The 15,168-nt window shown below is 32.8% G+C and overlaps 1 protein-coding gene across 3 annotated transcripts in view; it reads right to left on the bottom strand.

Moving 5' to 3' along the window:
* The window catches only part of LOC123537223 (cell cycle control protein 50A-like), a 41,371-nt gene extending 27,907 nt beyond the window's left edge, over positions 1 to 13,464 (bottom strand). For all 3 annotated transcript variants that reach the window (XM_053528422.1, XM_045320861.2, XM_053528423.1), the window contains exon 1: positions 13,371 to 13,464. In XM_053528422.1, the coding sequence (XP_053384397.1) occupies positions 13,371 to 13,437 (67 nt within the window). In that variant the 5' untranslated portion in view covers positions 13,438 to 13,464. The remainder of the gene's footprint in view (positions 1 to 13,370) is intronic.
* Positions 13,465 to 15,168: the final 1,704 nt, after the last annotated feature.

Raw genomic sequence — 15,168 nt, 5'->3', positions numbered from 1 at the left:
ATATTATGAAAAAAAAAATCAAAATCGGACAAGAATTGTCAAAAAAATGGACAATTATGTAATACCAGACTCTTTGTCAGTGTGATACAGATAAAATATTATGAGCAAAGGTATGAACAATTGTGTATTAAAGTCATACGATATGATTTGTGATTAACATTTAAGCCAAATTTTATCAAAGAAATTCCCAATTTTATGGGTACCGGCAGTGTTCCCAAAATGGTGAGAAAAAACCCTGTAGGTCTACTTTGGGGCCTCTGTGGCGGAGTGGTTAAGACTGCTGACTTTATATCACTTGCCCCTCACCAATGTGGGTATGAGCCTCTACCTATCTTTTCATTCTGCTTTTAAAGCCCCTTTTGAGTAACTAGAAGCCTCACTCAGGGTGATGAATTCTTCATGTGAGGGAGCCATCCTGCTGGCTTATGGAAGTTGGGTGGTTCTAAGCAGGCATCCACCCTTGATGAAATAATGCAAGGAGGGACACCTTGGGTCTTCCTCCACCATCAAAGCTGGAAAGTCTCCATATGCCCTATAATGTGCCAGTGTGACATTAAACCAAACAGCATTCTTAAACAGCAGTGAAAAGTGTAAACATGATTCTTCTAATTTATTCTCATTTTTCAAATTTTCAATGGTATTTCAGTTATAACAAGAGCTGTCGGAGGACAGCAACGCTCGACTATTCAACAGCATTGTCGATTGAATGAATACGGAAGTCGAAAAAGGGACATAATTTAGTAAAAAAGCAAAATAGGGTTATGGAACATGCATAGTGCTTATCAGCTCATGACAGTGGACAAGTGTGTGAAGTTTCAATCCATTCCCATAAGTGGGTACTGAGATACCAGCTTACATACAGGAATTTAACCAAAAACACCTAAGTTGAAAAAGGGGCATAATTTTGTAAAATGCGAAGTTGAGTTATTGACCCTTTGCATTGCATGTCATATCATGACAGTGAACAAGTGTGTGAAATTTCAATCCTTTCCCATTAGTGGATACTGAGATACCAGCTTACATACAAAAACTTAACCAAAAATTTCTATGTTGAAAAAGGGGCATAATTTTGAAAAAAAGCAAAATAAAGTTATGGGACCTGCATTGTGCATGTCAGATCATGACAGTGAATAAGTGTGTGAAGTTTCAATTCATTCCAATTAGTGAGTACTGAGATACCAGCTTACATACAAAACCTTAACCAAAAAATTCTAAGTCGAAAAAGGGGCATAATTTTGTAAAAAAGCAAAATAGAGTTATGGAACCTGTGCAATGTAAGTCAGTTTATCACAGTAAATAAGTGTGTGAAGTTTCAATCCATTCCCACAAGTGGTTGCTGAGAAACCAGCTTACATACAAAAACTTAACCAAATCGGGACGCGGACGCGGATGCGGACGCCGACGCAGACGCCGACGCATGGGCGAGTCCAATAGCTCTACTATTCTATGAATAGTCGAGCTAAAAATGTAATGGTAGTCTGTTATCCAACCAGTTTCCTGGATTCTGTACCAACACTAACATGGTACCTGCAAACCTCTCAACATCAATCAGACGTAGAGGATGAATGTTTTCAGACAGCACACAATGTCTTCTATCAAATCCCTAAAGGATCAAACTCATTTGTTTTGGTTTATACTTATTTATTTTAGCTCCATTGTGATGAAAGCTTCAAGCTTATTTGAACCACTCTCAAGTCCGCTTCCTGGAAAAACCAGTACTGGTGTCAAATGAGAAGGCACTGTTGTGACCCTAGTGGGGCTCGAACCCACAATCCCCAGGTTTTTGTTTTGGGTTTAACCTATGCTATCTGTGAATGCAGTGAGTTAACTGTTGTTATTTAAAGACCTGATATAACATGGAAAATAAACAAGAGCTGTCACAGGAGACAGCGCGCTCGACTATCTTGGTGCTGGAAAGTGAAACTGGGCACATTTAACAAAGCTGGAGCTGTCACTTGGATGTTTAATGACTCCAACATGCATGAAATATTGGATAATAGCTTGAGTCTGTGTAAAAAGTATTAAGTAAGAGAGATAAGGATCAAGTGTATCAAAACATTACATATTAAGTATAATTCTTAGCAAAAAGGTGGCATAATTCATGAAATATTGGTGCAACAGTGATGCACCTTGTGACATGTTGAATCAAATCCATTTTGTAATAACTTGAGATATAGTGAAAATGCATCAAATTATCCTTTAATTTTAAGTAAAAGGGACATAATTCATGAAAAATTGGTGCCAGTTATGGACCTTGTGTCATATGATGTGGATGATAAGGTGGAACAACTACTTTAAATTTGAATCAAATCCATTCAGTAACTAGAACTGTCACAGGAGTGACTCATACCCCCACCATATGGTCTTGTCAAAGAAGAATGGCAACCATAAGAAATCTTAAAAATACTTTGGAGTACTTCATTCTGGGCTTCCACATATAAGTAATACTAGTATAATACTAGTATAGTAATACTAGTAAATATATTAAATCTCTAATATTAGAGATACACTAAAAGTGAATACAAAAAAGTGTCTTACCGACCCATGTTACCACAGAAAAATGTTTTTACTTTTTACATAGGACTTATTATAAAAAAGTTAGAAAAATACCTAAAATATTGAAAATCTAAAAATAGGATTTCTAAAAATAGACTAATTCATGGAATTTAAGGGGAAGAAACTCAGTACAAAAGTTAAAAAAAGGTTACTTCCCTTTGGCTCTAAGCCAATCAGAATGAGATATAGGAGAGATCGCCGTGACGTCACGCGTTAACATCTGTTTATCTGGTGGTTGGCAAAACAAATGATTTTAACACCGTTTGCGTATTGAATCAGAATTTTTAATTTTTAATAACTTTTTTGCTCATTTATGGATTTTCAAAATTCAAAAAGATTTGAAATACTAACAATCTTCATATTTTTGTATCCAAATATCTTTTTTCAATGAATAACCGTTTTAAATGACATATAATTTTAAAAGCGGCGTAGTGATTTTCACAACCTTTAGAAAAACAGTGTAAGTTAAGCGTTCATAATTAATCCATTTTATTTCGAAATAACAATTAAAAGTAATCAATAAATTGCTTGTTTTATAACCTTTCCATTGATCAAAAAATTATTTATGTAATTTGTGTTTTAAGAAAGTTTAGACCGTTAGAAAAACATCACTGTTTACAAAAAACATGGACGGTCGGCTTCTGCCCACCCGATCACTGTCTTATCAGTTCTAAAAATAGAATTTGTATACAAACACGATCTCTCCTATAGTGAAAATACATAAAAATTAACCTTAAATTCTACGTAAAAGGGGACACAATTCAAGACAAATTAGTGTCAGAGTTATGCACCTTGTGTCACATGATGTGGGTGATGAGGTGGAACATCTATTTTAAGTCTGAATCAAATCCATTCAGTAGTAACTGAGATATAGTGAAAATACATCAAAATTAACATTAAATTCTAAGTAAAAAGGGGCATAATTCATGAAAAATTGGTGTCAGAGTTATGCACCTTGTGTCACATGATGTGGGTGATGAGGTGGAACATCTATTTTAAGTTTGAATCAAATCCATTTTGTAATAATTGAGATATAGTGAAAATACATCAAAATAAACCTTAAATTTAAAGTAAAAGGGGACATAATTCATAAAAAATTTATGTCAGAGTTAAGCACCTTATGTCACATCATCTGGGTCATGAGGTGGAACAACTATTTAAAGTTTTAATCAAATCCATTTAGTAATAACTGAGATATAGCAAAATACAACAAAATTAACCTTAAATTCTAAGTAAAAGGGGACATAATTCATGAAAACTTGGTGTCAGAGTTATGCACCTTGTGTCACATGATGTGGGCACATGATGTGGGTGATGAGGTGGAACATCTATTTTAAGTTTGAATCAAATCCATTCAGTAGTAACTGAGATAAAGTGAAAATACATCAAAATCAACCTTAAATTCTAAGTAAAAAGGGGCATAATTCATAAAAAAAACTGGTGTCAGAGTTATGCACCTTGTGTCACATGATGTGGGTGATGAGGTGGAACATCTATTTTAAGTTTGAATCAAATCCATTTAGTAATAACTGAGATATAGTGAAAATACAACAAAATTAACCTTAAATTCTAAGTAAAAGGGGACATAATTCATGAAAACTTGGTGTCAAGAGTTATGCACTTTGTGTCACATGATGTGGGTGATAAGGTGGAACATGTATTTTAAGTTTGAATCAAATCCATTTGGTAATAACTGAGATAATAGATTTCGGGACGCGACGGGACGGGACGGGACGCGACAAAACTGACTCCTATATACCCCCCTCAAACATGTTTGGTGGGGGTATAATAACTGAGTTAGAGTGAAAGTGCATCAAAACTTTAACCTGAAACTGTAAGTAAAAAGGGGGATAATTCATGAAATAATGGTGCAAGAGTTATGGCCCTTGTGTCATATGATGTGAGTGATGATGCTGAACAACTATTTTAAGTCTGAATCAAATCCATTTAGTATCCATTTAGTATTAACTGTGATAGAGTGAAAGTGCACCAAAACTTTAACCTGAAATACTAAGTAAAAAGGGGGTATAATTCATGAAATAATGGTGCAAGAGTTATGGTCCTTATGTCATATGATGTGGGTGATGATGAGGAACAACTATTTTAAGTTTCAATCAAATCCACACAGTAATAATTGAGATAAAGTGAAAGTGCACCAAAACTTTAACGTGAAATTCTAAGTAAATGGGGGGATAATTCATGAAATATTGGTGCCAGAGTTATGGCCCTTGTGCCATATGATGTGGGTGATGATGGGGAACAACTCTTTTAAGTTTGAAGTAAAACTATCAAGTAATAACAAAGAAAAAGAGAAAGTGCATGGAAACTTTAACCAAAGTGCAGACGCGGAACGACGCCGACGCCGGGTCAGTAGGATAGCTCTCCATACTTCGTATAGTCGAGCTAAAAATGTAAAATATCAATTAAAATGAATGGATAAAGTGATACGAGTTATGTCAGGTCTTATATTTAGGACTAGAAATATGATGGCCAATTTTAACCTTTTCGCTCAATTTGTGACCTTGACCTTTGACCTTCAGAGTCGGTTCAAGTGCTCTGCACATGTTCTCATCGCCATCTACTTATATTCCAAGTTTACGTCAATTTCTTTAAAGGTTTTAAAGTTATTCTCCAGACACAAATTATGACAGATGCGGGATGGACATCCGTCACATAATAAAAATGTAATACAGGCAAATTAATGACAACTAAATACAACTTTTACTAGCAATTCCCATATATACGCTGGTAATACAGTACATAATAGTACTTGATATATTGATTACCGGACCTCTAGGCACCGGGTCTAGAGGTCCGATTTACCGGACCCCTAGCCACTTCCTAGAATTTAAATATAGGGCACGGTAAAATTAATTAAGATAACAATATGCATGACATTTACCAAGAAACAAAGTGGATTTTGGCAGCATTATGCACAGAAATAAAATTCTGGTTCCCTAGCCTATGCACGCTATTTTGGTTAGAGAACCGGTTCCGGATGAATAAGTTCGCTGTCTAAGGAACCGATTCCGGTTCTGTAGCCACTGCCTTAAATCACAAGAGTCTGAAATTCTATCAATAAGACCATAGAAGTCTATCTTTACAAAAAATACCACCTATACATATAAAATAAACACCAGGAATGAAACGTCAAAAACCCAGGGTCCCCTGATGGCAATTTAGCAAGCGTAGTTAAGAAATAACACTAAAATACACCTACCACACTCGACAGCATTCAAATCTGATACACTTTACAAGAGTAATCAAACATTTTCTGAGGTTTTTTGAGATTTTCAGCTGTCGCCGAAGCCATTCGCTGACGTCACAACAATAACAACAATTACAGCGCCGGGATAAAATTAAAAAGTAGCAATTCCCGTACTGTCTTACCTTCAAATTACATAACAGACATTTTCATATTGCTCTATTCATATAAAAAAAAGTCATTGTACACCAAGTATCAAATATTACTACTGAAATTTAGATACTCCGCCGCATCGTAAAATGGATTATCCCAAGAGTAACCTCCCTTTACGGATTTTCCCAATCAAATTTTGTAAATTATCAGGGGTCACGCTGTCGATCGCCACTTGAGCCATTTGCGACAAAAAATTAAATGTGGCTCCGAAATTTTCTAATTGGCGAAAATGGCTCGAAGCTATATCTGTCTGCAAAACCACGAATATTGCCAGTTTTACGAACCAAAATGTGTGAAAAATCGATAATCTGTATAGACACAACATCCGTTATCGAATCTGTTATTGAAAGAGAGGGAGCCAATTTGCAATTTTTTTTATTTGATCAGGCAGTTAATTGGCGATAATTAGATTATTATTGAATAACAAACTGGATAATTATAATCATCATTTTGTGCACTTGATACGATTTTATGAGCAGTCGGCCGTTAGACATATTTTCTATGATTGCCGAGTGTTAGTTTGGGCAAAAACAAATAAAAATGCTTTAGACAAGCAGAAATTGTAAGTATTGAATAGCTATGATGATAGAAAAGCAATAAACATAGGTATATTATCAAATATTTAATTCCAACTTAAGTTTTCCGAATTTGTCACCCGTTTTCGCGACCGTGATTTTCGGATATTTCTGTCATTTCTGACGAGATTTTTAGTGCAATTTTAATAAAAAGCCAATAAAAGTCTACATTTAAGAGAAATATGACAACTGTTGCAAAAGAAGCTCTTATTTTGAAGTATTTTTCAAGAATAAAACATGCGAAGGCATCGAACCCCACCCACTTATAGGCAATGTGCAAAATAAGACACTGTTTTTTTTTAAAACATTTTTTTTCTTTTTTGACATCTTTATTTTAAATGTGATTTTCAGAATTTTTTTTATTAAATGGCAGATGTTTATAAAAATGATAATTTTAGAAATTAACACAAATTGATTTTCTAAACAGCTTTTTAAAGGGTTAATTACTAAGAAATATGTTATAACTACATTAATTTCTTGAGTAGTTTGAGTACTTTGGTACATATAATGTAGTCCTACAAGAACATCAATGCTATGCGCTTCGCCATTGTTGGCCTCATAATTTTATCTTCGGAAAAAGCAGTGGCTCAGAGAAAAAAATTCCCAGTGTGACCCCTGAATTATCTTTTAATTGCAAAAGGAATCTAGGGGATATTATAGACTGATAAGTATTTTATCTTTATCTCGGTGCTGTAATTGTTGTTGTTGTTGTGACGTCAGCGAATGGCTTCGGCGACAGCTGAAAATCTCAGAAAACCTCAGAAAATGTCTGATTACTCTTGTAAAGTGTATCAGATTTGAATGCTGTCGAGTGTGGTAGGTGTATTTTAGTGTTATATCTTAACTACGCTCGCTAAATTGCCATCACCCTGTGTTCCATGCGTATTTTCAGGCGACCCTGGGTTTTTGACATTTCTTTCCTGGTGTTTATTTTATATGTATAGGGGGTATTTTTTGTAAAGATAGACTTCTATGGTTTTATTGATAGAATTTCAGACTCCTGTGCTTAAATATATTATGAAAAATTAACATAAGCTATTCTATAACATACAATTTATTCAAAATGTTCTTATGCATGTGTACTAAGTCTTATACTTGCATAAGACGAAAAATATAATCACACTGCCCCTCCCTTTCCAAGACCGGTAGGCCTAAAGTACGAAAATAAGGTTATTTTCGCGAAAATAAGCAACATATTTTTTATTTCTTTATTTTTTTAAATTCTTTCTTTGGTTTCTTAGAGACTATATTAGTATATGCTTCCATACGAAAAATGAGCGATTTTTATCTAATAATAAAGAAATAATCATCATTTATATGCAAACCGCACTGTTTTTACTTACGAAAATAACCGTAATAATTGCGAAAATAAGGCATATATTTTATATCAGTTCTTTTTTCTAAATTCTTTTTTTAGTTTCTTAAAGACTATATTAGCACATTCCTCCATACGAAAAATGAGTGATTTTTATCCAATAATAAAGAAATAATCATCATTTATATGCCAACAGCGCTGATTTTACTTACGAAAATAACCGAAAAAAATGCGAAAATAAGCTATTTCTTTTATGTTAGTTTATTTTTTAGATATTTTTCTTTAACTTTCGTAAAGACTATAACAATACATGCCCCCATACGGAAAATGATTAATTTGAATCTTATAATAACGAAATAGTAAGCATTTATGTGTCAGCCGCACTGATTTCAATTACGAAAATAACCGTAATAAATGCGAAAATAAGGCATATATTTTATATCAGTTCTTTTTTCTAAATTCTTTTTTTTTGGTTTCTTAAAGACTATATTAGCACATTCCTCCATATGAAAAATGAGTGATTTTGATCCAATAATAAAGAAATAATCATCATTTATATGCCAACAGCGTTGATTTTACTTACGAAAATAACCGAAATAAATGCGAAAATAAGCGATTTCTTTTATGTTAGTTTATTTTTTAGATATTTTTCTTTAACTTTCTTAAAGACTATAACAATACATGCCCCCATACGGAAAATGATTAATCTGAATCTTATAATAACGAAATAGTAAGCATTTATGTGTCAGCCGCACTGATTTCAATTATGAAAATAACCGTAATAAATGCGAAAATAAGGCATATATTTTATATCAGTTCTTTTTTCTAAATTCTTTTTTTTTAGTTTCTTAAAGACTATATTAGCACATTCCTCCATATGAAAAATGAGTGATTTTTATCCAATAATAAAGAAATAATCATCAATTATATGCCAACAGCGCTGATTTTACTTACGAAAATAACCAAAATAAATGCGAAAATAAGCTATTTCTTTTATATCTGTTTATTTTTTAGATATTTTTCTTTAACTTTCTTAAAGACTATAACAATACATGCCCCCATACGGAAAATGATTGATTTGAATCTTATAATAACGAAATAGTAAGCATTTATGTGTCAGCCGCACTGATTTCAATTATGATAATAGCAGTAATAATTGCGAAAATAAGCCATATCGTTTAAACTTTTTTTTAAAAATATCTTCTTTTACTTTCATAAAGACTATAACAGTTAATGCCTCTATGTGAAAAATCAATCATTTTTATCTTTTAGTGAGAATAACGGGAATTATTAATGAAAATAACGGCAAATGTGTATTAGATTACGGGGATTTTAACTATTAAAATAACTTTAATAAAGTTACATATTTTAAATCTCTTTTTATTATTTTTTTTTTATGAATGATACATGCATCTCATTTCAGTGGGTTTCATCCAAATATAAATATTTGTAATGTTATTCAAAGTAGTTTATGATGTTAATATTTACAATCATAAACAGGAAAACGTTATATATATATATTTATATTTGCAGAGAGATGCAGGTTTTGCATTTTAATAAACGGGAATAAGAATTACATTGTACTTTTTTTGGGTGAAATTTCCGTAAAATACATAGAAAAATAGTTTATATCATACAAAATAACGATTTATGTCTCTTTGAAATAATATGGTATATAATAATACTTCTCTCCATTGTTCCCTTTAATTGCTACTACAAACAACATATCACTTTTGATTGGATTATCACACCTTGATTAATTGTTTGTTTATATAAAGCATGTGTATATTATCTGCAATGCGCATTGCAATTAACAATCAATCAAGCGATTGTGCTGACATTGGGTAACGCTTTGGTGTATATACTTCAAAGAAAAGTACGACTATTATGAAAATATTTCTTTCTTCATATAATCGATCTCTATCTTATCATTAGTCTACCAAAATTCAGTAACTTATTTTCGCATATAAAACGTTATTTTCGTTACGATTTGAGGTATGTTAATAAATTTCGCTAATTATTTCATAAAATTGTTGGACTAAAATCATTAATTTTCGCTTCATAAGTGTCTTATGTTCGTACCTATATAATAATATAAATTCAAGTTGAATTAGATAAAAAAATAAATAAAATATAGCTTTTTTCGCATATAAAAGGTTATTTTCGCAAGCAATTTTGACGCATGTTAATTAAAGTCGTTAATTATTGGACTAAAATCATTTAATTTTGCTTTATAAGTGTCTTATGATCGTCTATATATAATGATATAAATTAAAATTGAATTAGATAAAAAAAATAAAATATAGCTTATTTTCGCATATAAAAAGTTATTTTCGCAAGCGATTTTGACGCATGTTAATTAAAATCGCTAATTATTTCCTAATTATTGGACTAAAATCACTTAATTTTGCTTTATTAGTGTCTAATGATCGTATCTTTATGATGATATAAACTAAAGTTCATTTAGGTAATAAATAAATAAAATATAGCTTATTTTCGCACATAAAAAGTTATTTTCGCAAACGATTTTGACGCATGTTAATTAAGGAGGTAGGTTACCTTCAATTTTGTATGTGCGCATGTCCAACCGGAAGCTAACGTGACGATTTACGACGACGTTTACGACAAATTAAATGTGTTTGTATATTCATTCTCCTGAAAACAAATCATGAACCTGCCTCCAGTCTGATACTTTATGGTTTAATAATGCAGAAATAATGAATCAACTGCTGCAGAAACGCTTCAAAACAATGTTGCTATAAAATGACGTCATTGGCGTCATGACGTTACGTGTCAGTTACCGCGCAAAATTAATAGCTTTTATCTTGAAAGTACGTAATTCTGTGCATTTTCTTTATTTTAACTTTAATCTTCAAATAACAAATATTTGCTGAAATATTTGTTAAGAATCTTTTGCTCTGAATAATCATCAACATTTTGCTTCTTTTATGTAGTTATATTGAAACGTTATGCGGATTGTAAGAAAATGGATGATGGTAACCAATGTTATCTGGAATATAGTTGGATGAAAGGTTACTTGTAACGGCCATTTTCAAATAAAAAATCTAGCAGTTTGATTTGTAATACCTATTTTTCAGGTTCCGTTGATAATTTGTTACTTATATACTAAAATAAGATCTAAAACTGTTCAAATTTCAGTAGAAAAATGTGGTTCCTTAAATTTAATTGATGTTACCATGGAAACGAAGCCCGTGACCTATGTATCTAAATGTAAAATTCAAAAGCGTTGACACTGGTCTATTTAAGAAACACAACTTTGGCTTTTTATTTTCATTTCAACAATATCCATTAGAATAATATCAACATGCTGAACGATTTTTCCATGAAAAATGCCAGGCGAGGGGTACTGCCGTATGTATTCTAAGCTGTGAAATTTGTTTGAATCAATGCAAATAACAAGAAAATATAACTTACGTTAGAAATAATATGTTTTAAAGCTACATTAACTAGAAAGATAATCTTATTCAATATTTTTTATAAGAAATTACGACAAAAAGCAAGATATAAGCTATTTTAAACATCTCTGTTGCCATGGTTACTGTAAACTTTAAGAAAAATAGGGTACCATGTAAAGTGCATGGTATTTTGCTTATAATATTTCCCAAATATTCCATGTTAGTCATTAACAGAATGCCACTTAGGCCGTCGAAAACGCCTATTTTTATACATAGTTGTTTAAAAATGAGAGAAAATGCGTTACCATGGAAACACGAGCCCCGCGACATATGCATTTAAAGCTTATATTAGAAAGCTAACGTGCATCCTAGTAAAATTATCAATTATGCAGACTTCTACGGATATCAATGAAACTAAAATACACTGAAAAGTGTTAAATATCCGTATTTTCCTTCTTCTTTTAATATGAAATATCTTTAGAGGGTCATGTTCTTCAATCCTAGATAAAAATTGAATTTGAAGGGACAGAGACAAACGAAATTGAGATTGTAGCAGGTCAAACTCCATATTACACGAAATGCAAAAAAATGCTGCGGCTCAACTAACTTGAATTTAACCTTGTAACAAGGTAACCTACCTCCTTAAAATCCCTAATAATTTCCTAATTGTTGGACTAAAATCGTTTAGAGTCAGTGTACCCGGTTTCGCACACATTTCCTAAGAATACCTTCCTTTCTAACCAAAAGTGATTAAATTTGAGTTTACCTGTATATGTCTAAATAAACACATTTATTTCGGTTTGAAACAAGTTACTTTCATTTCCCACTACAATGACGCCATACCTCTTAGTGTACTTGATTTGGATAACATATTTTGACCAGTTGTTGCATTTAAGCGTACCCGGTTTCGCACACCCTGCTATTTATAGAATTCAGTGATAACAATGCAGTTACTCAACAGACAAATATCAATTAACTATTTAACCATTTATCTAATTCAATTTAAACATATATTTTCCAATAAAACATCTGAAAGTGAAATTTAAAAGCAGTTATGAAAGTGGAAGCTAGGTACCAGTCCCTGTTTTTACTTCTAAAAGCAGAAAAAGCTAAAACAACTGAATACATGAAACAAAAATAAAACAACAGAAGCTGTTGAATCACAAAAGACCCCCACAAGTCTAATTATTCGCTTAAGTTCTCTGTTTTAATAAAAACATAAAGCAAACAATCAAGTTGAAGCCATTTTGCAGGTTGGGGGAACTTCAATAACTGTTGAAATATTTTTTCATTTAGGTAAAGCAGTTGGTAAATTCTTACCTGTATGATGGAATAGTTATTTTTCAATTTATTTTGCACCTTTTTGTTGTTGGCATAGCCATTTTTTTCATAAAATTTAATATTTTTCAGCCCGCCTATTGGCCTCCATTCATATTGTTATTGTTTTCGTCTGCACTTACCAGAACGAGGCTCCAGTGGGGAAGGACCCCTTGTGTCAAACTATGTAGGGAATAACTCAGTTTCGTGAAATGATAACGGAGAATTGTTGAATTTTCTGCTTTATTCTCACAAAGTACATGAATTTACTGGGTGTGCGAAACCGCGTACAGTGCGAAACCGGGTACACTGACTCTAGTTTTGTTTTATAAGTGTCAAATGATCGTCTCTATATAATGATATGAAATAAATTTTAATTAGATATATAATAAAAAATATATGGCTTATTTTCGTAAAAAAATCTTATTTTCGCACTTTAGGCCTACCCTTCCAAGACAATAGAACTGAAAGTTGAATATGAAACAAGGAAAGAAAAAAAGTCGATACTTCAATGTATTCATTCCAACTCTTGATGTATGTATATGTCAGAAAAAGTTTTAAATATACATTTATTTAATATTAACTTCATTTTCATTTCGTCACAGATGTCAAAATGTGTGACGAAAACAAAACAAGAAAAAACAGTGGCATAACAACAGAACTGTGTTGTCGATTTTTATTTTAACCCCAAATAATTTCACAAAATTAAATTGCTTAAAACGTCTATTTATTCTTATACAAAATTTTTATTAAGATTTCAAAAAACAAAGCACCTTTTGGACGTCGACTGGCTGCTTTTTCCGTCTCAGGACCTGGAGTTCCTGGTGTACCGTTCGCCATTTTGAAATATTTTGGCGTATCGTGAGAATGAAAAATATGTGAGAATTGCAAGAGGCTTGCTACACTGAATTCTTTCAGCATACGGGTTAAAAATATTATATCTACACAAGGATGCTTGCCTGTTCTTAAACGCAATTTGAGTATTTTGGCCTATTCGTTTCAATTTTGGCTTTTGCCTGGTGAATAGTTTCATTGTAACAGTTAAAAATCTTCATCATCATCATCATCAGTAATCGCCTCACTCTAAAAGAGTATACTTGCGATTTCATTAAAATACTGTACATGTGCAGCCGCAAGGGACAACTATTTACATCTAAAAGGTAAAAGTCTCTCTTTGTACACAGTTTAAAAACTGATAAAACAAAGATGTGTTGATATTTCCTAGAACAACCGTAAAGCCCTATAGCGTAGGCTGATTTATGGCACATTGAGACAGGCGGTTCCTTGGAGGGAAGAAGCTGTGTTGGTAGGCAGATTTGCTACAGGAGATTTGGTTGTACTGTTGGTTATGGATTCAGGCTGATCTTGATTGCCGTAGAGGAGAGTCAGGAATAATGGCGAAAAGATTATGCCTAACTTGTACAACATGGTTACTCTGGACATATTGCGTCTGTGCTGAAGTGTGTCCCACTGGAGTTCATGAAATATATTTGAGACTGAACTTGCTCGTTGGTAGTCATTGAAAAGCGAACTTTGAGTCTTTGCCTTACATGAATCATATTAAGAATTGTTTTCTTAGAATTTAAACATGTAAATGTGCATGTATTATATTAGTACGCATGCATGATTTTCAAGGAGATTTTTGTATGCATTTCTAGAAATGTATACCCATAGGCATACCCATAGGCTGTCAGTTTGGAAGATATTCTATAGTGTTTACCTGACAGACAAGAAATCCATGACCTGTACTTTTCTTGGTGTTTTGGTCATTTAAGAACATAAGGCTAGTAATTCTTTTTTTAAAATGGCCTGGCTATGTGTTACAGCTCTCATGCAGAAGATTGTTAATTTTATATAGAACATATAGCAAATTTAGTTATTACTCAGTGTACAGCCATATATGTGCGTGCATCTACATATTTACATGTGCATACTATTTTAAAATGTGCATGCACGAACAATGCACTTTCAAACAGAACACACTATAAAAACACTGACAACTTCAGCAAACAATCAACAATATATCCCAGGACACTCTCCAGGCAGTGCATGGATACTTGGTGTTGATCAGTCACTACGCGCTATTGATTGCTTCCAGATACTCTCTCCTAGCTGGATGCCTTTAAGCTTTCTGATAGTTCTCTTTCTCTCGCCTTCAGCGATGCCCATGGTGCTTAACATCTTCCAAAATGAGTGTGTGCAGTTTGGAGGCACCACATGGAATAGTCACGCCAAACACCCAAGTTTTCAGTAGCGTTCATCAAGCACATAATACTTGACAAGTTCCTGCTGAAATCGCATCGAAATTCCAAGGGGAGTGTCAAATTGATCGTCATATTTAACTTTACGGGCAAAGACCACCAATTAAAAAAAGTACACGGGAACTAACAATAAGGTATGACTAAATCCGTTCTGATTTCATGGCTATGTAAACGAATCCAAATTAAGGTGATTATTTTTTTCTCAAAATTTAAACATTGTAGAAAATATTTCCTATAGCCTATTCAGTTAAAATCTCTTTTGCCCACTATGACGGGGGTGGGGTGGGTGGGAGGCGGGGGTCATTTGATT

This window comes from Mercenaria mercenaria, chromosome 17 (genome assembly GCF_021730395.1).
Source record: "Mercenaria mercenaria strain notata chromosome 17, MADL_Memer_1, whole genome shotgun sequence".
Classification (NCBI taxonomy): domain Eukaryota; kingdom Metazoa; phylum Mollusca; class Bivalvia; order Venerida; family Veneridae; genus Mercenaria; species Mercenaria mercenaria.
Note: the sequence above shows the minus strand (reverse complement) of the source record. Positions and strands in the feature narration are given on the sequence as shown.